Source organism: Canis aureus, chromosome 19 (assembly GCF_053574225.1).
Source record: "Canis aureus isolate CA01 chromosome 19, VMU_Caureus_v.1.0, whole genome shotgun sequence".
In the NCBI taxonomy this organism is placed as follows: Eukaryota; Metazoa; Chordata; class Mammalia; order Carnivora; family Canidae; genus Canis; species Canis aureus.
The window spans coordinates 35,657,260-35,680,922 of NC_135629.1; the positions used below are offsets into that span (position 1 = coordinate 35,657,260).

Consider the following 23,663-nt stretch of genomic DNA (forward strand, 5'->3'; position numbering starts at 1 on the left):
CTGGGAGGAGTAAATGTGAGACTTTATTGGTGCTAGAAGGCCACCCTGGGCTTTTTTCCCCCAGAGAAATAGGAGCAGAGGGCACTATAGAGGCAGAAAGAAGGATTTGGAGCCAACGGGTTTGGGTGTCGGGGGATGGTTAGTCACACAAGGACCTGCTGAGATAAGAAACAGGCTTGTTTCATCACAGAGACACATATGCTAATATGTCCTGCTAGAAACTAGACACCAGATCAAAATTATCTGCCTTGTGAATGATATTTCTCACAAAAGCTAATCTCCTGCTACTTTTCCAGAGATCTTTAAACACAAAATAGAGGTCTTGCTGGCTTGGTTGACTGTCTTATGTTTGTCTACCACCACTAGAGGTTGTCATAGGGTGGAAATCATTGCTCAAGGGCAATGCTCTTCCCAGAAGAGTTATTGTCCCTTGAGAAGTATCTGGCTAAGATGTGTCATCAGGACCTCTGATATACCTTTGTCATTGCTACTGTTAGGAGGATGGTGATGGTCATCCACCTTCACATCCTTCATTTCAGTGACCACTCTAAGCAACCCATGGACATAGAGGTAGATAACCTCATCTTCTTCTACAGATGAGAAATTTAGGCCCTGGGAGGGGTGGTGGTACACTGACCTGAGTCCTGCTTCTGGTTATTTGCTCATTCAACTAATACTTGGAGCACATATTCCATGCCAGCTACTATGCTGGCCTTGGGAAAGAACATGATGGACAAGAATCCCTACCTTTAGGGATTTTGCTGTGTAGTCTGAAAACAAAAATTCAGGTCATCTGATGTCTTGTTCAGTTTTTTTCTGGATTGTGTCAATCAAAATATGACATTGAAAAGGTAGTTACGACTTAACTTGTGGCCTGTGACTTAGGAACTCACTCTGCAGTGAAGTTTAGGAGCCAAAAAAATGGTGCAACTCCAAATAAAAGTAACTTATTTGCCTCTTCCATAATCATAGCCCTGATTCTACGGACTTGACCTATCATTTTTACTACCACTGAACTTTACAAAAACAGACTCTATCTCTACTATGTGAAACTGCTATCTCTTATGCATATATAATTAGCATGATCCCCACATACCCTTGAAAGTGGCATACCCTTGACCAGAAGGATAACTTTGCCATTTTAAATTGGAGTCAGCAAAGCTATAAGGCTTCATTGATACACTCTTTCAATTAGAGAAAAGAGAACTGACTAAGAAGACCTGCAAAAGTAGATTGCTTCCAGTGATAGAAATGGCAAGATCCTCTGGGCTGGTGAGCTTTTTGAATAGGAGTCACAGGTCTTGGACAACCATACCCTCCGTTAAAAGCACCAACAGCTCATATACCAATATATGGGTTGTTCTAAAACTAAATTCCAGAATGCCATAGTCATCAGAAGGCTGAGGAGTCTTTCCCAGATGATTATAAACTCTATATAATTGTGCACACATATATACTAGTATGTATGGAGTGGAGGTACTTCTCAAGAAAAAGTGACAGCCTTATGGTGACAGCATAAGGGTCTGAACAATGAATTGATTTGGATGGGATTTAAACTAAATGTCCACGATGTACCCATGTTAACTGAACTGACTTAAAGGGAAGATGTCTCTTCCAAGGGATTCCTGATTTCTTTCCCATGAATCTTCCAGCCCTGACTTTCCTGTAGCCTGGGGGTTGACCAGCAATATCTTCTGGAGGAGGAACTACAAAATGTTGCCATTGTCTGTTGAGCTTTATTAAAAGGTCAGAACATGTGAAAATAAAGAAATATAAAAAAACCAGTCACTTTGCTACTTTTCCAGAGAAATTCATTTTTCCTTAGGAAATTCAATTTAAGTATCCTAGGCACTTGCAGAATTAGATTCTTTTTCCATTTCTTGCTTGCCCCTTTCTCCTTCACTATGATTTTGCTTTCTCCTCAGGAGAAACTGAATCCAAGGGTTGTAAGTCTAGACGAGCATTTCCCAAAGTAGCTTTTGAAACATTAGTCCCAGGAGGAAAATCTTGAAAGAAAGATTCAGTGAATAAAGATTTTTGTTAAAGTGCTGCATATTATAAGTCAATCTTAGAGAGTCTTGGTGCAATTAGCAGATCAAAGGATCTAAAAAGTCATATAAGAAAGAAAACTCTCCAATTTTATTTAATCCAGCATTTCCCAAACTAATTTGCTCATAGAATCTTTTCTTTTCTTTCTTTCTTTTTTCTTTTCCTTTATTTTCTTTTCTTTTCTTTTCTTTTCTTTTCTTTTCTTTTCTTTCTTTTCTTTTCTTTTCTTTTTTTTCTTTTCTTGTAACATCTGTGCTCTGAGAAATACTGTTCTCAGAGTATCAGGTGAAGAAAGAGACTACCCAGTTTAAAACATAGCTGCCAACAGTGTTTTTCATCAGAAGGTGGAGTTTTGAGGCAAATACAGCATAGCAAAAAATCAGAGTGCCTCTTTCATTCATTTATTAGGATACCTTTTTAAAGGCTATAATGTCTGGGAATGAGTTATCCTATCAAAAACCCAGTAGATCTGAACTAAGGAAACCTTTATAAGGGTGAGGACCCAAGAAAGCAAGAATAATCATAAATACATGGCCCCTCAGAAATTGAAAATTAGTGTAATGAGGGGAAGAGGCAATTTTGAAAACACATAAGAGAAGTCAGTGGGATGTGGCAGTCCAGCAGCTTAGACACTTACCTGAGAAAGAAGCAGGTGGCACTTGGTGGCCTATGACCGAGCAATGGCCATAGCCATTGAAATGTCCAAGTAGATCATTCAGACAAATCCTAATAATAATGCCATATTTGAAATTTTTCAAACCAAGAGGTAGGCACAAATATTTCCAAGCAGAGACAATAAATACTTCCCATGACACAAGCTGCTGGTAAGCTTTGAGAAATGACAAAGGCTATAGAATAAATGGAACATGCTGGAACCACATTCATTTTTATTTTCAGTGAAGTAACCAAGATTGATTTTAGAAAAGTCAAGTGGAAACTCAACTTCTTCCAAATGCCCTCTGTACCTGTCACCAGTACACTATCTGTTATTATGTCTCAGGAGCATCTTTCTTTGACATATCAATTACGTTAAGTCTTTTTAGTATGTGATTTTTTTGGTCTCAGGAAAAACCCGTATTTTATTAATCTCCTAATAGCTTCTAAGAAATGCATAGCGTCAAAGTGAACTCTAGACCCCAGCCAACTCAAAATGCTGGGCCTTGTTCAGGATGTCCTTTGGCATCCAGGACTCACATTCCTGTCTGGGACTTAGGATGGGCTTTGGCTCTTTAAGGACCTGGATTTCACTGCTTTTTTTTTTTTTTTCAAAATGTGCTTCCATTTGTTAAAGCATTCTAATTTGTAGGGACCTAACTGGAAAAATCCTAAACATTTTTTGTCTGGAAACCTCAGAATATATGACCACTTTCCAAGCCCAGAACTTGCATCTCTTTTCTCTTATTTTTGAATGGAAATGCTCACTCACAGGAGTTGAGAAGCTCAAGGACTTTTGACTACTTTGAAGACTTTTAGATCCCCTTTAAAATTTATATTTTACACTTATAAAAATCCTGCTTCTAAAGGAGAGCTACAGAGTCCAGGATCATGGAGGCATTATGGAAAAATTTGGTTGAATTTTATGTTCTATTCATACTCTGTTACATATCGCAAAGTTTATTCACAACTGGGTGGCCCACAGTGGGCACTCTCTAAATGTCTGTTGAATGAGATGTTCCCTAAGGAACTTTGGGAAGTAGGACTGGCAGACGGAAGGATCTCCATTGTACATGTAAGGAAATTGGAGCTCAGAGATGCTGTTAATTATTCACAGTCACAAACCTGGAAATCAACAGGCCCAAGGTGAGGTCCTGGGTCTCTGAGCGCTGTACATTGGCGGCAAACCTCTTTGGATGTCAGTATGGATGCATTTATGCAACCACGTGTATTAAATATGGTTGCACAGCTATAACATCAACTTTTTCTAGAGTACACATTGCTGTCACCTTTCCCATTGAATTATAGTAAATTTTATCCTATTTTGATGTATTTTCCAAAGTTGAAAAAAAAATGTCATCTCCTCAGTTCTCTTTCCATTTTCCTCAGCTCCCACTGTCTTTATTTACATTCTTCTGTTATGTGACTTTATCCTTTCATTTCCTCCCATTTCACCTGTTGCCTTTTACTCTTTATTCTTGCTGTCCCTGTGCCAGTGAAAATGCAGCTTCCTGCAATTCTTCCACTGCCATGGAATTACCAGAGGGAGATCCTCAAGCAGTGGAAAGCGTGGTACAGAGAGGGAGGGAAATTGCCCTGGGTTACAGAGGGCCCTTAGCAGTGGATTGCCAGGACTCACAATCCCTTGCTCATTCACTTATGAGTCTATGCACAAACAAGAGTCTGGGACAAGCCAGGCTCCCAGAGCAAAGTAGAGGATGCTTCCCTGGGCCAGGGGCTGCTATCAGATCTGCCAGGGCTCAGGGCCTACTTTAAGGTAGTGACCTTCCTGTGGCAGAAGATGGTTTTTCCATTTTGCATCCTTAACTTTAGGGTGTTTACTCTGCTAATCTATTCCCAGAATAGATATTGGTTGCCTTAGTCCTAAATATTGCTCACTCCACTTGGCAATTTCCAGAATTTTTCTACAGATGTAAATAGTGAACATTCGTTCTTTCTTTGTTGCTCTTGGTTACTGTGTGGTCCTGGCACATGTTGGCTTTCAGCTAAGACTTGAGTTTGTATGACTGGACATATTTCAGAACACTGAATGTCCATTTTGACTTTTTGCTAAAAATTCCTGTTGAATTTTACTGGAGATACATGTCATTTTCCCATAAGCCATCAAATAATTTGGTCACTAAAGAACCTAAATGTGGTCTTCTTTGCAAGCTATGTATACAAGACAGATATACAAATTGTATTTTAATATGTAATGAAATGGTCTCAGTGGTCCCACCAATGTTGAGTGCCACCTATGCTCTGCCTCAGAGGTTGCAACCCTTGCTATCTTGGTTTTGAGATTTCTGGTCCCCAGTCATCCCTTACAGTCAAAAAAAAAAAAAAAGAAAAAGAAAAACCATAAGGTAGAGTTAGCTCAAAATAAAAATAGGAAAAAAAATAAAAATAAAATAAATAAAATAAATAAAAAAAAATAAAAATAGGTTTTTTGTCTTCTTGCTCTCCCACCTCTGTCCATGCTGCACACACCTGGGCCTTAGGTACCTGCTGTCTGATAGAATTAGTCAGTATCCTACAGAGCCTTTCCATAGGAGGGGAATTTCTAGCCATTCCTACAATTAGGTCCTCGTTGAGGTAGTGGCTGGAGGCCAGTGACAACATCTCCAAACCCCAGATGTTTCTTAGCCGCAGATCTGTGTAGTAAAAACCCCCTGCTCTCTTCCTCCCCTTCCTCCCTCTCCCAGAGGCCTGCATTTTATGTTTGGTCAACAAGGAGTTGGTAGAGTCTCACTGTCCACCAGGAGAATGAAGCTGTCACAGCAACCCCTCCCCAGGCCCTATTACTTCTCAGAAAGCCAACTCAAGGCCCTTGGATTCCCCAGTTGCCCACAGCCCCTCTCCGTGAAATGGTGGATGCAGTTTATGATTGATTCCCTGCTTGCCTCATACTTTCACCAACAGATTAGCCAAAGTGCAGCCCTTTGAATTCTAACAAACAGACAAGGGGCTTAACTTGCTCCATTGCCCTCTGAAGATGGATTCTGTATATAGAGTTGTTATTCCTAGCTTTTGCGTAGGGAGGAAAAAAAAGAATTTATTTTATGTTTTGAGGTTAAATGAATGTGGGATAAATGTATACATAGTGTCCTGTGTGTATATATGTATGTATCGCTATATGTCAGACGAACTGAGGACTTTCCCACATATGGAAGAATTTCTCAAGATCATGTTTAACTGGAAAGTTCTCTCCTTAACTTCCCCTGAGTACATGTTTGAATATACATTATATATACATATATTCGTGTGTGTGTGTAAATACGTTTTCATGTTTCCTACATAGAAGAAAAATTAACTACCATGTATCAGAGCTACTAAAGTATAGTTACAGCACAACAGAAAAAAGCAGAAATTTTGAGTCCCCTATGACAGTAACCTAATAAGAAAAGTTACATGTCTTTGGTTTTTAGTATCGGTTTCCCATCAAGCTAGTATGTTGGAAGCTGGCCTGAATAAGAAATGACCAGGTTTTTTACACAACAAACCTAATTTCATGGCCCACTTCTTAGATGAAGACTTGGGTTTTGGCTTTCGGCAGGGATAAAGGCTTCAAATTAAAAAATCCATGAAGAAGGCTTCTGTTGGCTGATGTTGATTGGATGAGAAGAAATGTTCAGAGGTTTCAGCTGTTCCCACTGTTTGCTGGTCCTCTCACAATCAGAGCCAAAAAGATTCTGGGGTGCATTTTGAAATAAATTTTATAAGTCATTTGTCTCTTTCCTTTTTTGAGAAAAAGATAATTAGACATTAAAAATTGAGATGTAACGCATTTAACATTATGTTAGTTTTAGGCATATAACATAATAACTTGATACATGTATATATGCAAAATGATTAGCAGAATCCATTTAGTTAACATCCACCACCACACACAGTTACAAATTCTTTTTTTCTTGTGATTACTTGCCTCTTTGCTGATACTCCTTTTATCACAAGTGAATTAGAAGACGCTGTGTTTAAAACCCAGCAGGATTTTTAAAAGTAGATGAAACAGAAAGATAGCTCAGATATCACTTTTTTCTTTATCCCTCAAAGACTACTAAAAATCACCGAAGCTACTGAAACACAAGGAATGCGTGGTTTCTCACCATTGGGAAATAAAGGTGGCAGCTTGTTTGCTTGTTTTTAAGAGCAGAAGCTCTGGAATGACCCTGCCAGGGCTCTCTGTGAGGCCACAGGTAAAGAAGGAAATGAGGACAAACATCTGAACTGTTGCTGGGGGACTATTTAACTCTCCTTCCTCTACCAGCAGTTGTGAGTTTACCCAACCATCACAAGCCACAGAAGAGCAAGGGAGGCGGGGTGACAGCCTCTGGGGAGCTGGCTTTGCAGATGAGCAGGTTGTTACCAAAGCTCTTTAATCTGGGTGTGATGTTAATTCCTGACATGTAAGCACATGAGGGCACAGTTTGATAAACCCTGCCAGGTAGGGTCTTCATGCATGGGAAAAAGGCAGAGCCGCTTAATACAGCAGGATCCTCTTATTAGAAAAGGATTTTTTCCTTACAGAAGACTTGAGCCTGTTGAAGATTTCAGTCTTACTCTATTTTGGGTCAAGTGTTTGTCCCCCCTTTTACTGATTCCTCTCAGTTTTCAACCTTGTTTGCAGTATTAGGGTTTCATTAAAAGATTTGTTGCAGTATCTTTTGAGTCAACAGGGGTTTTCAGACACAGCCTGCACTCCCCAGCTTGTAGATGTAACTCATCTTGGCAACACCAGAGGGTTGATTCCTTTTCAACTTGCTGCTTTAATCCAGTCACATTTGTCTAAGAGGCAGATCAGCTCCCCCGTGGAAAAGGGGGTGGCCAACCTTGAAAACAGCTGAAAGCAGAGAGATCCGTTTTCTGTTGCTAAATACTACTGTTCCTCTTTTTTTTTTTCTTGAACTGATGTCATGAGGATCATGTTTGACTTACACACACCAGGTACTTGTAGTACCCTGACAAGAATGGAGCAGCACAGGGAAGAGAATCAGAAACATCTTTTAAACTTAAGTACACTGCACACACACAAATTCTGAAAACTGTGTTACATACACAATAATAGCGCTTTAAAATTGTCTCAGCATCTCTATATGAATGATGTGAATAACCTCTAGCTGTGAACAGCCCAGAGATGCTAAAATATCTGAGGCTAGTTTTATACACTATCAGGTCCTTTTTATACATACTCTTTTGCCTTTGACCTGAGTCCATTGTCAAATAATTTGTCGCAGTAGTAGCAAACTATAGATGCTACCAACAGGGATGGTGAGCCTAGTTGTATTTGTATATGTTTGTAGCATCTACAGAGTGGTTTAATTTACATTCTCCAAGTTAATTCAGTTAGTACCCTCTGAAGCATCAGGGTCAGGATATGGTCCCATTTTTCTTTCTGAGGCAGCTGAGGAAGTGATGAGTCAAGAGGCTAGGGGATTTGTTTGCCCACTAGCCAGATAATGGCAGAACCAGAGTCATGTTAAAAACACAGTTTTCACTGTATTTAACAAAGCCAAGTGTTAATGACTGATGGATGAGGGAGCAAATATAAAGCCTGTCTCCACCCTCACCCCTTTTTTATTACTGTCTGGCAGTGGTTCAGCTTTTAACAGATGTTGACTTTGGGCTCTGAAACAATATTGTTGGCCAACATAGAGCCTTCCAGCATTTCCATCTACAGCTGGGTATCTTGCATCTTTAAGCTGAGAGATCTGGTGCCATGCACCAAAGACTGGTTTGTCAAAATTACTTTTGCTGGAAGGAAAAAGAAAACTACTTTCTTCAAGTTGCCTCACAATGAAGGGCCCTCCAACATCAAGAAAATGCCTGAAGATATTTCATTAGACGTGAAGGGGAACTCCATCCCCCTACCCCCATACTTTGTAATATTCTTAATGGTTTAGCACAGGACTCAGATGGTTGCCCTGCCTAAGGTGTCCCTGTGAGTTGAACTTGCTGAGAAGATCCAACTCAGACTGAACAGGCTTCCAGTCTGTACCTCTTTCTTGAGAAACACCCCAGTGTCTTTTAAATATATGAACATCTCCTGTCAAGCTCCCCCTGAGCCAGTGATATTCAGCTTTCACCAACTGGGGTTAAAAGAATAAACCAGGGAAGTGGCTGGTGCAAAGGGGGAAGGAGCCATTCTTGGGAGAAACAAGTAAACACAATCTTGGCAACCCTAAGGAACTCTGGAATCCAGGCAGCCTTGTGTCTCAGAGGAGTTGAGTCATTCAGAAAAGCAAGAACTGATCCTATATACTTACTCATTTGGAAATAATTTGTTAAATTCCCACATCTGAGACATTGTGAGGCAGTGTGAAGTGAGTGAAAGCTCTGCCTTTTCCTTCAGGGACCTTGAAATTCGTTGGGGGTGCTGCTGATATATGCCCACTTAAGGGACAGGTACTGCTTACATGTGAGGCTCTCTTGTCTTCCGATAGCCAGAGAGACCCAACCTAAATTGTGCCATCCAACTCCAACCAGGACATTGAGGTTGAAAGAGGGCAGTGCAAAGTCCAGAGTACTTCAGAGCTGGGCAGCCCGGGTGGCTCAGCAGTTTGGCGCCGCCTTCAGCCCAGGGCGTGATCCTGGAGACCCGGGATCAAGTCCCACGTCGGGCTCCTTGCATGGAGCCTGCTTCTCCCTCTGCCTGTGTCTCTGCCTCTCTCTCTCTCTGTGTGTGTCTCTCATAAATAAATAAATAAATAAATAAATAAATAAATAAATAAATAAATAATCTTATTTAAAAAATGAACAAAAAACAAAGTACTTCAGAGCTGAGAAAAGCTGAACCAATCAATGCCTTCAGGGGTCAGATCTTCTTTCTGTGGCTTCAGAGTTCATATGTCAGAAGGGTATACCTTTGTGGTCAGATAGACTGGAATTTGACCCTGACTCCATAGCCAGGTGTCCTTTGGTGAGCTATCTGATCTTTCTTTCAGCCTTCCTTTCTATATCTGCACAAAGGGCTTCCCAACACTTGTTGGGGGCACAAAGGGCTTCCCAACACTTGTGGGGCAGTGGTAAGACTCCGTGAAGAAACACAGAAAAGCTGTCATACTCTCTCTAACCTTGCACAGGTACTAATACCTGCTGAATCATTTGTAGCCCAGGTCAGAAATAAGCTAACATTTATACTTCAACAGAACACAGAGAAGGTGTCTGAATCTAGATAGGGTTTTCTTCTTCTTTGGAGCAAACTTTTCTGCAAATGGGCCTCACAAGCTGTAACAAATACAGATCCTATAAGAGTTTACAGCCAGTCCTGACCTCATCACCTGAACAGAGAAATCCATCTATGGGCTAGCTAAGCTTTACAAGAGGCAGGAGAGGTGAAAGGTATGGATGGAAGGTCTCCAAAGAGAAGATTTTGACTTGACCCTGAGAGTAAACTTACTAGTGCCTGACAAGGCTAGGTGCCCCTGTTTTTCAGATTCATACCCATTTTTTTCCTTTACACATGTATTTGTCTTCACCAACTCTGGCCAAATCTGTAGTTGGAAATGCCAAGGGGAGCTGCTTTGGTTGAACTCAGACACAGGGCACATCATAAATCACATACTATAGTCCCACTTCCAGGAATTTTGCAGCCAAAGTTAGCAGAGTCCTGAAGCTTGATGTTTCCAGAAAGTGTCAGAGAAGGCAGAGACTGAAGTGGGCGTAGGGATAAACCTGGTAGCTATCTATACCAGACCCTATTATAACCAGGACAATCTTTTTGCATCCCTTCCCCCAAGGAAGCCAGGGTGAACTTCCTGGCAGAGACAGCTAGCTGAATTCTCACAGAGGCAAGTGGGCTGATTTGAAGGTGACGCTTCCATGATTTCACTCTCATTTTCGGCTAGGACAGGTGTGATAGTACAATCCCCATTAGGAACCTAGTCCTCCAATTTCAAGAAAAAAGCTGGCTGTTAACTCAAAGAGAATTGTAGGTGTTTTTGAAAAAAAAGAAAATCCAGTGATGAGCTGGAGCTTACTGGCTGGCTATAGATAATACTTAAAAATAGAGACCAATTAGAAGTTTACACTGGGCCATTTACCATGCGATATTGTACAGTTCCTTCCCAGAGCTTCTTTGCTGGGGCTAACAAATGCCCCCCACAACAGGAAGTCACCTGTCTTGTCAGTGATGCCTCATCCCTCTGCCCTTAGATCTTGTCATCAACATAGCCCTGTGAGTGGCCTATCCCCCTGAGGAATTTTATCTTAGTATTTAGAATCCCATTAGGGCCCAGCATCTGAGACTGCAGGATTTCCATCAGGGCCTCATATAATCTCTGGAGCTATGGATTCATCCTGAGGTTATTTGATAGCTAAGCCTCCCCACTATTCAAAATTTGCTGTTTTGTGGTCACTGTGCTTTGGGCTTCAGCCCACCTTGGATGTTCCCATCCCCAGATGCTGTGGAAAAAAGCACATGGATGACTGATGGGAATAGAGGCTTTCTTCCCATCCAGATATTTTGGCAACTCCTGGCATAGCAATCACTCAAGAAGGATACACAAGGGAGGTAACACCAGGCAACATCCAGAAAAGCCGCTGCAAAGTAGATTTGGAAACAGAAAAACAAGGAAACTGTCTCTCCCAGACCTGATAGATGCATTTTGAAAGTCCCAAGAATTTCTAGATAGGTTGGCATGAGGTTAGGGATCAAGCAACATTTATCTGTTTCTTATTTTTTGTCTCCCAAATTTACATTTCTGTTCAGTAAGATTGCTGAACAAATTAATATTTGCATACAAGGAGTAAGCAGTGCAGGAGTCAGACAGCTGTGAATGTTTGGAAATACTGGGAGCTCCCCCTCTGATTAGCTCCTGCATTTTTTGTTTTTTATTCCCTAAGCAGACTCACTCTGACCCAGATCACTTGGTGATTAGGGTCAATTCATGTTTAAGCTTTGAAGATTAGAGAGACCAGAAATGGCCACCACCACCCTTTCTATTTTCTGTTAGAAACTTTCAACTTTAGAAACAAAAAACCTGAAAAAAATGCATAATATTCCAAGTTCACTAAAGGAATTTATCCACATTTCTGCCATGTTAAATGTTAGCAAAGTTTATATTGGACTGTCATATTTCTTTACTTTATTCACCAGCATACAAGACGTCGATCTCAACATCTGGTTTTTAATAACCCTGGACATCTGGGAGCTCCTTTTTATTCCTATGGTGGACGAGGCACAGTAGTGATATTGGCAGTGTATATTTTCAACCTACAACTCCTGTCTGTTTCAATCATAATTAATTACCACTTTTTAATATATTTAATTTGCTAAAAGTCATTTGCATTAGACCACATTTCACTGTTAAGAAAATAGTGGTAGATTTTGGTGCCAGTGGCTTTCTTTTTTTTCTTTCTTCTTCAAAATTTAAAACACCCTATGAATGGATTTGAAACAAACTAATGTATACATCTTGTTGAGTTTTAAATGCAAAATGAAATAAACTGCTCTGCAAGGAAAGTGGTTTTACAGCCATTTAGAAGCGGTCAGTAGGAGCTGTGGGCTGCATTTTAGGGAAAGCCTCCTATTTTGTTTTGTAACTTTGGCAAGTCATAGCGTCACTATGCGCCTGGAGTTTTCCTATGGCAGTGACTTTGGGGGTCAAAAACCTTATAATGAAAACAAGGGCTACATCCAGAGAAGTATACTTACACACATCCCTACAACATTCTTCTTTGAAGTTCAAAGGGTGGCTAGAACCCTAGAAACCCATTTGTGGGTGCCTGAGGGTCCCATGCTGTAGACTTTCCTTCTTCATTAGCATAAAAAGGAACATTAACTTTGCTTTTCTCCAGTAACTGAAAGGAAGTTTAATGAATGTAAAAATACATATTTCTCAAGTTACGTAGGGAAAAGATAAGTTTATTGCCAGAAGCAATTGCTAGATTGTGTAGTGGCTAAAAAACAAAGATAAATTATACATGGGAAGACCCAGCTAAAGCGATCAATTATACCTTTTTTTTTTTTTTTTTTTGCTAGAATATTCCTATCTAAACTGTCAGTGCAAGTTCACACTAAGTTGTCCAATTTGTACTCTGTGCAAATCACTTGGTGGACTCAAATCAGTTGGAGATTGTTAACCCTTTGTGGGCAATAGATGCCCTTGGCAGTCTGGTAAACTCTGGCCCTCTTCTCAGAATATTTTTAAGGCACAAAATAAAATAGGCAGAAATAAAAGGAAATAAATTATATGAAAACTCACTTCAAGGACCACAGATCTGATGCTTGAATAGATGAAAATTACCCTAGCCTATTGGCAAGATTAGATTGAACTCTATTAAATTGCTGTTTTTCTAGATCAAAAATGGTGAAATATTGGCATTTTTATATGATTCAAACAAATATTACAACTTATGCAATAAGAATCCAAATGGTGAGAAAATGATCCAAATTATTTTGTTTCCTATTCCTGGTTTTCAAAACAAAGAAGCAAATCATGGCAAAACGTGGTTTCATTGGGGATTTATTAAAAAACACAGCTCCCAAATTATGCGTGAGATCAGGATATGACATTCAGTCTTCTACATTTTGTTTCAATCTTTGCAGTAAAAAGTGAGAATTTGTGTTCAGAACAGGACCTTGGGATGGTAGATTTACTTCTGTCTTCAAAGACTGAATTTCTCTGCCTGTTGGCCACTTCACTAAGTGAGGAAAGTGGCCAGAGCCATTCTGGAAAGATTTTCAACAATGAGAATTCAGACCAAATAAGTCAGTTTATCCATAGTTGAGCACAATTCTAAGTTAAACAAAACTCTCTTTCTACGAGCATTCTACTGAATTGAAAGTTTTCTCTCTTTGAAACTTATTTGATTGCAAATGTATAATCATTCCATTCAAATGTATAATCATTCCGTGGTGTGCACATCCTCTTTTATGCTGAGAGCAAAATAGAACCTGACAAATAGAGAAGATCACAGCATGTTTGAGCCTTTGTGAAATAACCGATGTGAATTATCGCATGCTACAAAAGTTTGTTCCACCCAAGTAGATGGAGTTGGTTTTTTTTTTAATTCTTCTTCAGCCTTTATTGATACTCTAAGCTTAAGAGAAATTAAGGGTATTTGATTACTATAATTACTTCTCTGCTTACTTAAAAGGTTTAATCTACTCCTTAGGCATATGCAATTCAAATTGCATGCTTTCCAAAAATATAATCATCTGCTAATGTAGACTAATTTTAATCTTCTAATCCAATCTTGACACAGAGTCAGAGCTGGGTGGGTGGAATGTTTTTGTGTGTGGGTTGCCATAGATACAAAACTCAGTTATGTATTTGACAAGTCAGTGATGTGGAACTTAAGTTACTATAGATTTTTTTTCCTCACTCTTTAAGGTTAAAAAACAAAGTGAAGATCAGTGTGCCTTTCCAGTGCATCACGGTGTAACTAACCTTCTCTTCTTTCATTCCGGTGCTCCCCTCCTCTCCGTGCACCTCCCCACCCGGGCCGGCCACAGGATGACGAGGAGGGCATATGGGCATAGCCGGGCCTGTAAACCAAAGTTCCAGTTTTGTTTTGAGGGGTGAGAAACCATCTTTTATATCATTTTTCTTTTAAAAATTGCATTCTGGTGTTGTATTGTATGTGTGCTCAATTGTGTTCGCTGATGTTTGTGACTGTGCCCTGTGTCTGCTTCTGTGTTCTGTGACCATCCCCCAAGAGCCCCCTCCTTCCTACCACCCCTCCCTGCAACCACATTATTGCTCTGCCGTGTTGGGGCTGGGTTGAGCACGATTCAAATGTTTCTGTGTTATTTAAGATGTAAACTGTGCCCTTGCTAGGATTTATACACACTTTTTAAGGCATGATCGTGGACTCAGAAATTGTCACAATTCTCCGGTAGCGGTTTTTCAGCCAACTGCTTGCTTTTACCAGATATGCCAGTGTGAGGTGACTCTCATGTCCTTCTGGTTGTGTCAGATGTTTGGCAAGGAATAAGGAAAATAAAACTGTATCTTCATGGATCTGAGACTATCATCTCTAAGAAGCCCATTTAATGGATTGTACTATCTCTTCTATGGCAATTTTGAAGAAAACACAAGGATCAAGGCATAGTAATGGTGAATGGGTAACAGTATCTCTTTAAATGAATTAGGATAGAAATATCAGTATTGGCAGGTTAGTGGCCTTATCTCTCTCTCTCTTTTTTTTTTTTTTTTACAATTGTGCTTCTACAGAGCTTTGCATTATAAATTTCGTACATTGCATTTTTTCCAGAGGATTTTGCTCTTTTAAAGGTTGATTTTTAGCCATTAAGAACCCACCCTTTATTTCTGTGTTATCTGTTTTGTAACTGAATAGTGGCACATGTAATTACCACAAGGTTATAAATGGAACATGGAACTCTAGAGACTTGCTGCTGTGAATCACACCTCTCCAGGACACTGCAAGTTGTTTAACAAGTCATAAACTCCCCAGAGTTGAATATACCGATGGTTACATAAAACATGCTGTTGAACTGATGACACTGTATATGCCATTTTGTTCAGAACAAGGAATGTGGTGAATTGTGTGCCATGGTGATTTTTTATGGTCAAAAAGTATTCAATGTGCAGTTCTTTTTCTGGGACAAATATGAAATTCATAAGTCTGTGATTAGAAAGGAATTTGGGGGGAATAACTTAGCAGGTGTGCCCTTCCTCAAATCTTGCCTTTATATTGCATGATAGTGGTGCTTCAGGCAAATTTTAAAACAATAACTGGTGTGTTTTGCCCGCAAGTGACAGTTTCATTGGTGCATTTCACTGCTTAGTTTAACCTGTTGCAGGTCCCACCAATGACTCAGATGGCTTTCTCCAGTCCTGTTGAGGATACACAGGGGTTGATTTTCAGATACAACATCTTTCTACAGGGTAAAGATGTAATACCTCCTGGATCCATTTACTGGGAGTAGAACCTGTTGCCCAGTCATATCAGTCTATCTATCTCTCTTCTCTCTTTTCTGGGTAAAGGGGAAAACAACACTGGAACCAACTCTTCCAAGAGCAGAGTAGTTCCAGAGGGAAGCTTGTCGGTGTGCAGAGGTGGAGAAACCAGAAAAATTCCTAAGGTCCAATCTGAGAGATTCTCTCCCTATCAAGAAAAAGCTCTAAGGGAAACATCACATTTACTTATGCAGAAAAGCTAATGCACATGTCAATTGACCTACAACAACATTAAATAAGAAATGAAGGTTTTATAATGTTAAAAAGTAAGTATGTGAAGCGTGCCCACAGCATGCAGAGACAGGTAGGCAAAGGAAGGCTCTAAGAGTCTGGGGGTTGCCTTGAGAAGAGTAGGTCCAACTTGGGGCTCTTCCATGAAGCTCTTTCTTTTGCCATTGTGTTAGGATGCTGAGCTGTATTGGTGTCTCCTCCTGAATAATAAATACTTGTATTCCTCTTTCACAAGATTCATGGTATCCACCTGGTCATCCCCTAAGATAGGACCTGTGTTGTCATCCTCAGGGTAGAATTGGTGCCGAGGTTCCCAGAGAAACTTGCTTTGCTCAAGGCAAATAGAGACAATGGTGTTAAGCCCCTGCCCCCTTTATTCTTTCATGAATTTCCCCAAATACCCTATACCCCAGAAAACAAACATTCAGAGCCCTTACTGAATGTCTTCTGAAAATTAGTCAATATATAATCCTACTTTAATATTATAATAAATTTTATAGACTTCTGAGGAAAACTACCTCTCTTCCTTTATGACTCCTTTAAACAAGTTTGCTTAGATATCCTCAGGCTTTTAAAACCATATCTTATGGATTTAAATAATGAGATACGGGGGACCTTCCACTTTTGAACAGCCATTGCATGTTTTGAGTCATATTACAATCTGTTGGGCCTAACGAGACATTAAATTTATAACTAAAGATGGATAATAGTGGCACATTAAAAATTAACTGTTTTGAACATTTTGATTTATGGCCCTTATAAAAGAAACATCACAAGAAGTTATTTTACTAGCCATCAGTAATATGCTCATAATAGCATCAGAAGTCTTTGACTTGAATCTGGTGTTTTGGTGCTGAAATGAATCACAGTTTAGGAAAAGTCGCTCCAAAAATTACAACAAATTGGAATTAACATAACAGCCTTGACAGCTCCTCCTTCTTTTGCCACTTCCAGACACTAGCCCAGGCATGATTTATTTGTCTCACTGTGATCATTCAAGAGTGGTGTTTTCTGAGACAAAGTGAACTGGGGAAATTTTCTTTTCTAAAGAGTTTCGACAGCACTTAGAACTAGGCTTTCTCCCTATAAACCTCACACCCCAGTGTTTGACCCATATAGTCCAAGAACCCCAACCTTAGAAGAGCTCTTGGTCTAATGCTCTGCTGTCACTGTCTTCAAGTTCTTAATAATTTTTGAACATGGAGCCCCACAATTTTATTTTGTACTGGGTCACACAAATTACGTGGTTGGTGCTGCTTGAATTCGACATATATTCCTATATTTTGTTTCCAACTTCTCTCTACTCTCCATCCCTAATGGCTTATCCCCACTCGTACTTTCCTATGCCTAGAATTTACCTTTGGCTTGCTTCCTTTTTCTGGTTTTCTTGCAGAGACCCTGTAAAGTCACATTTCCCAGCAAGTTGTTGCCCTCAGGGGTATCCCTGTAACGTGTGTTCAATCATTGTCCTCTCGACACCTCCAACTTTTGATTGTGAAAATGAGCTCTCAGAGCCCTTACTGCATTTTCTATCTTGCTTTGCAAAAAGGAAAAGATGGCAGCTTAATTCTTCATTACTTTTCTTCAGGAAAATCCACTTGATGTGGCAATCATTTATGTCAGGAAATAATTCTTCATTTCCATTGAATGGACCCCCAAGAAGTATCTTGTTTAGTGAACATTCAGTGAGGTAGAGCAATGAGGGATCAAATCTAGGCACCTTGTGAGATCCAGTGCCACACCTGCCATGACATTTAAACATTTGAGCTTTTATTGTGAACTCTCATAATTGGGCAGACATCGAACAAAAGATCATGTTTATTTCTTAAACCACTAGAAAGGAAGAAGTCTTTTTAAATTGAAAACATATGCAAATTTTTAGGACCTGATTCATAAAAATACAGATGTGAACATTAACAAGTTTGGCAAAGGGCCATGATGCTGGTAGATGCGTTTTATTCAAAATGAAGAATTGTAGTTCTGTGCCACCAGCACATGGACACTGTTACAGGAGCGTAAGTATGAATCACAGAACACTTAAACATGAGGAAGGGGGTTTTTTACACATAGAAGCAGTGCTCAGAGGCCACTGGAACTCCCTATCATGCTTCCTGTCAGGAAGAATGAGGAAGGAGATATTTTATCGTAGCTGGAAAGTTTGTATCTTCCTTGCTTTCTCTTAGTAGAAATGATCTAAACACTAGGCTTTGTGCTTGAACTGGGGCAAGAGAAATCCAATGGATGGGACAGAAGTCATGGAAAGAGACTTTCAGTCTCTTTAACTGAAGTCCCATTTTCTCTGCATAGTGGTTTCCTTATACCTCCTATACTGGGATACCACCCTCTGTCTCCTATGGCTGAGGATCAAGTGCATCTCCTCTCATACCATTTTCTTTGATTCATTTATTTGTTCATTTATTTTCCACTTCTTCATCCATTTTTTCATCAAATTCTTGGTTATATGCTAAAAAAAAAATGAGTAAGATAGATGTGATTGCTACTCTGTGGATCTTTCAATGTAGTTGAGGGAAACAGACCATAAAGAATTACCTGTGAGTGGAAACTTTATGCATTTTGATTATTGCTTTGATGGAAACCAAGAGGATATCAAGATTAACAAGAGGAACCTATTGCTTAATCTACCTCAGATATCAGCAAGCATCTCTCCAAGGAAGTGAGTTTTATGCAAAGCATTGAAAGAATCAGAGTCAGCAGGCATCCATGCCAGGATGTGTGTTTGGGAGGTGGTCCCAGGCAGGCATGCAAATGGCAGAGGGTGGGAAAGGGCTTTATGGGCTGATAGACCACAAAGACCATACCCTAGAGTAGAAAATTCAGACAATGAGAAGAAGACGAAGTGGAAAGGGGCCAGATCATGGAAAGTGTTTTTAGCCAATGTAGAGTTTGAGTTTTATCCGAGGAAAAATAAAACCATAAAAAGAAAATTAGAGGATCTTAAGCAGGAACATGGCATGATTCAATTTATGTTGTAGAACAAGCTTGACTGTGGTATGGAGGATGAACTGTCATGGAAGGAAGAGCAGAAGGAAGGGTCGTTGTATCATTTGTGAGATAACTGTTGGTGCTGACCCAGGGGAGCAGTGGGAGAGATGATACCCTGTGGGGGATAAGTGGATAAGTTGGAGATGAGACTAGGAAGTAAAGTCAGCAGGACTCTGGTAGACGGATAAGAAAAAGGCCTAAATGAAAATGCCTCCAAATTTCTACCTGGGTTGCCAAAGCCAGGATAGGCCATTGTTGGAGGTTGAGGGCTGATCAGGAGTCCTATTCTCTTCTGCTTTCCCCAGGTGTCAGGTCAGACTGACCAAAAGAAAAGCAGACTTTGACCTCCCTCTTTTTTATTTCTCTACATATCAGCATGGGAATCTTTGACCTCTCATTGCAGTGACACGCAGACCGCCAAGTTTAAAGCATAGCTGAAGCCCAACTTCAAGAGTGACTCTCAAAAAAAGGAGAGAGCTTGAATATCAAAGATTGCAAAGAAAAATCAGCAGTCATATAATAGGGAGACAGGTGAAGCATAGTGATCTCCAGAAAAACCAAGCTCCTAAAGTTGTAGAAGGATGAGGAGGACCCACAGATAGGAGGAAGATGCCATTGGCTCTTGCAGTCCCCCCTGAGATCCTCAGGCATCAAGAATTCTATCACCCAAGGCACATTTTGTGAAATTTTGCCTGCTCACAAGGATTGGCTTCCCATCTTAAAATTCCGAGTGTATTATTTCCGGCAGAAGAAACTTTCAATAACCTGTTTTCAGGAGTTCAGATGGGAAGTGACCAGAAGTAGTTATGAGGTGTTTCAGAACCACTATGACAAAGGCTCTGCGTATTCCCAATGCAGAATTCATTCCTGGGCAAAGTGAGATGCTTTTGTTTTATCTGTTCCCACACTTACTTTTTCTTCTTTCCTTCTTCTCCTTCCCCCCCCTCCTCCTTCCCTTCCCCCTCTTTCTCTTCTTCCTCTTCCTCTGCTACTCTGGAAGATATATTGAAAGCTGTTGTTCAGAGTTACAGCTTAAATGTCTTTCCCAAAGTCCTTGTGGTCAATAATTCATTCAAAAAAATATTTCTTCATCTCAGTACTTGTGTCGAGGCAGTGAACAAAGTACAGTTCCTACTTGGGGAAATTTAAAGTAGTATATGGATTCTTAAGCAGATGTCCACGAACCCCCAAGGGGCTGCAATCCTTTGACATGGCTAACAGACTTGGTTTTGGGTATGTGCACATCTTCCAAGGAGAGCATTTGTGATCCTCCATGGATGCTCATGGGCCAGGAACTCAGGAAAGGAGAACCACTCATCTGTGAGATATTGCGTGACAGTGTGATAGGGTAGTTCATAATGTGGTCACTGCATTTAGATGGTCCTGAATTTGGATGCTGAATCAGCACTGCTTGGCTGGGTGGTCTTGGACAAGTATCCTTTCTTCTCTGTCCTTCCATTTCCTCATTTGAAGAAGATAATGCACACTTCACAGGGCTGTGGTTAAGATTAAATGACATGAGGTGAGTAACACACATAGCCATGTCTGGTGCATGGCAAGAGCCCAGTCCTCATCAGAATATCACTGTTATTGTTACTACTATGCTTGGAAGAGCAGACTCTATAAGTCAACTGTGAGGTGGGTGGATTTGAGGGATAAGAAAAAACACAGAAGAAACGAAAACCAAAAGGGGAAATCTATTCCTGTGATCATAGCTATTCAAGCCAGATACACATTTTCTAGGTCTTAAAGCATGTTTACCCTAAAAAAAAAAAAAATCCTCTTAAATTATCTTTGATTGTAATGACACTTTGGTATAGCAAAGGAAATTTTGATTGCTGGACACTATGGATTAGCCCATGTTTCTAGAGGAAGGTTTCTTTTAACTCAAAGAAAAATTGAGTGTATAACATGAAAAGTTAACAAATATTTGACAAACAACTATGAGCTGAGGAAGAGAAAGAAGGGTAATAATATCTCAGTCCACCTCTTTCTATTCTCAAGTATGACGGACTTGGGGGAGCTGGAGTAGAAGCTTTTAAGCAGAATCGAGTGCAGTAAATAAGTTTTTGTGGGTTTTTCTGGAACTTGTGAGGGTTACCTGGCAAAGCAGTGCATGTTGGCTTGGATATGACCATACTCTAAGGACTTGAAATCTGGCTGAGAAATCATAAACAAACAGTGGTGATAAATGACCATGAACCAGAGGCAGGAGGTGTCTAGTGGAGTGTTGTTGCATTACATTACATCCTTCCTGTGCCAGGGCTGGCGCTCAGGGAGCACTCTGGCCTCTCCCACCCCTTTGTCATTTGCTCTAGAGTGCGGTACTGGTCTGGTCTTGTTTAACCTCTTTATTAATGATCTATAAAGGAGAGAGAAGAACATGTGAAGGAAAGTTGCAGATGACACTAATTTGGGAGGTGTTGGAAATACTAGCAAGGTCAGAGAAATCACACAAATGGCCCAAAGAAGGTTAGGAACATGGAGGGAAAGTAACAAATCTTGGAAAGGTCTAGACACTCACATCTGGTGAAAATTAATCTGAAACACAGATATCAATGGGTGGGAGGACTATGGAAATCTGAAGACTAAAAGAAAAATAATAAGCTGAGTGGACATCGGGAAATCCAGCCATGGGTGAGAGCAGGGAGAGAGGTTCCAATGGCAGTTGGCACAATCCAATATTGGCAGGTGCCAGAGAGACATATATCACCACTTGTGACAATCCTGCCCATAAATTGTATCATATTTGGGACATGATACTGTTGTGCACACTCTTTTCCAGAGGATCACGTGTGTTACTGAAAAAATGGAAAGGGTTTTTAAGGAATGCAGCCACTAAATGAGGTTAAGGCACCATTTAATGTTGGGTGTGGATCCAGAACTCCCAACAAGAGTCAGCATTCAAACACATGGCCAGAATGGCATTTTCAGGGAAAGCACAAGGGATTTCTCTTGGAATAGTAAATGTAGACTTGATAAGACCACATAGGTCTCATTCCTAAACTTAGGGACCTAGAGTAGACGCTTCTCAGAGGGCTGTTTGGGGAGCCATCCAATTGGTAGACAAAAAAGCTGGACCAGAATTTTCTTGGTAGTTCAGGGAGAGAAACCCAAGCCCCATTTCTTTGCAGCCATTTCCACACCCCCAACAAAATGGAAAAATGAGATGATAACATCCAAAACAAAAGTGCCTATTTATGACCGCCATTGGGTGTATTAACCAGAATGTCTATTTTCCTTTCTGCAACTGAGGCATCAATTTTCTGGAGCTCACGGGAGGATGTGAGAGTAATGAACACTGCCCAGTGCATTTGTTCTTGGCAGCGTATGAGCCTTCATTGTTCTGCACTCAGGTGTCACCCCAAGAGCCCGGATGCCTGTGGCTGCCCTGAGTCAGCATGTGGCCAAATTAGCAGCCCTGCTGATCCCTCAGCATCCATTCTTCTTTCAACACACCTTGATCTCTGGTGTAACTGCATTATTTGAGAGGAGTTTCTGTACAAATCCCTCAAAAACAAAGAAAACCAAAACCCCTCCATGATGAAAGGGGGACTCTCCTCGTTGCCTCATGTCGCTGGATTTGACCAGGCTCTGCATGTTGGGCTTTTTGTGGCTGTTGTTGGTCATGTTATGGTTTTAGTAACTTTTTGGAATTGTATCTTCTGGTGCCAATGCACCATGGGAGCATGATGAAGTCATGTTAGAGGAAATGCTTTGCACCTCTCATTGTCCAAAGGCAAAGACACACTGGGAAATGGAAGCAAGAGTGCTTTCTTCTGAGAGGGACACAGTATGCCAGGGGTAACCCCACCTCCACCAGCTGATCTGAAGAGCAATTCAGTCTCTACAATCGGCCACAGAAAAGAATTGTCCTTCCCTCTCATGGAATGTGGAAAGAAGAGAGGGAGAATGAGGAAGTGTTCCAGAGCCAAAGAGCAATCTTTGTCCCTCCTTATACAACAGGCTTGGGACTCCGTGAAATCCAATATGTCAGATAAGGCATTGACCATGTGTGGGTGTGCAAAGCTGAGAAGCAACAGGTGAATTTTCTTAAAAATTATGAATGCACTAACATGTTTGCAAAGGCCAGACTGTTTGGTAAGCCGTTTCTGTGCTTTGTGGGTGAGTGTGAACATCTGATCTGAGGCTTGGGACTCCTGCCCACAGAGGTTTTCTGGGAGCTTTGTGTAACTAGGAGGCTGTCACCATGGACAGGGGCCAGGGACAGGGAAAGATGGGCTCTCTCCATCTCCTCCCCACCCCGCCCCCAGGCTGGTCACTGATTTCCCAGTAATCACTGAGGGCAGGGGCAGCTGAGGGGAAGCCTTAGTTGCTGGTGCCTGGTCCGCTCATCTCTGGACATGTTTTCCAAGTGCTTCTCCCACCTCTCTCTCATTCACATAGCTCCTTTCCTAGTTTAAAGGAAATCCCCCACATCCATCCTTATTTTCATCTGATCCCTTATTAGCTCTATGAGGGTGGCAGGCAGGTAGCACTGTGCCTGTTTTACCAAGTAAGAAAGTTGGCTCTTGGTCACCTGTTTCGCCCCTGTAGTAGTAATTCCCTAAGGATTTTCCCTAGAATATTGATGGTATTGGATATTAAGAGACCCGATTCTTAAAAATTATAATAAAAGCATTTTATGTTCAAATAAGTTTGAACAAAACTGGACTAAACAGAACTAAATAGGTTTCTTCATTTCAGGACTTCTCAGACCCTTTAAGATTTCCACTCCAGTTTTCAAGCTCCCCACCCAGCCCCTATCAAGGAACAGGGAATGTGGGCCTGCCTTTCTGAGGA

General features: G+C 40.7%; 1 protein-coding gene across 22 annotated transcripts in view; it reads left to right on the forward strand.

The window, feature by feature from the left end:
• ERC2 (ELKS/RAB6-interacting/CAST family member 2) overlaps positions 1–23,663 on the forward strand; it is a 904,101-nt gene that overhangs the window by 725,914 nt on the left and 154,524 nt on the right. For 2 of the 22 annotated variants that reach the window (XR_013357839.1, XM_077858479.1), the window contains exon 22: positions 14,159–14,224. The exons of the other annotated variants lie outside the window; for them this stretch is intronic. Coding sequence is in view for 1 of the 2 variants with exons in the window: in XM_077858479.1 (XP_077714605.1) it covers positions 14,159–14,185 (27 nt within the window). In the remaining variant the exon portion in view is untranslated. The remainder of the gene's footprint in view (positions 1–14,158; positions 14,225–23,663) is intronic. 22 annotated transcript variants of the gene reach the window in all.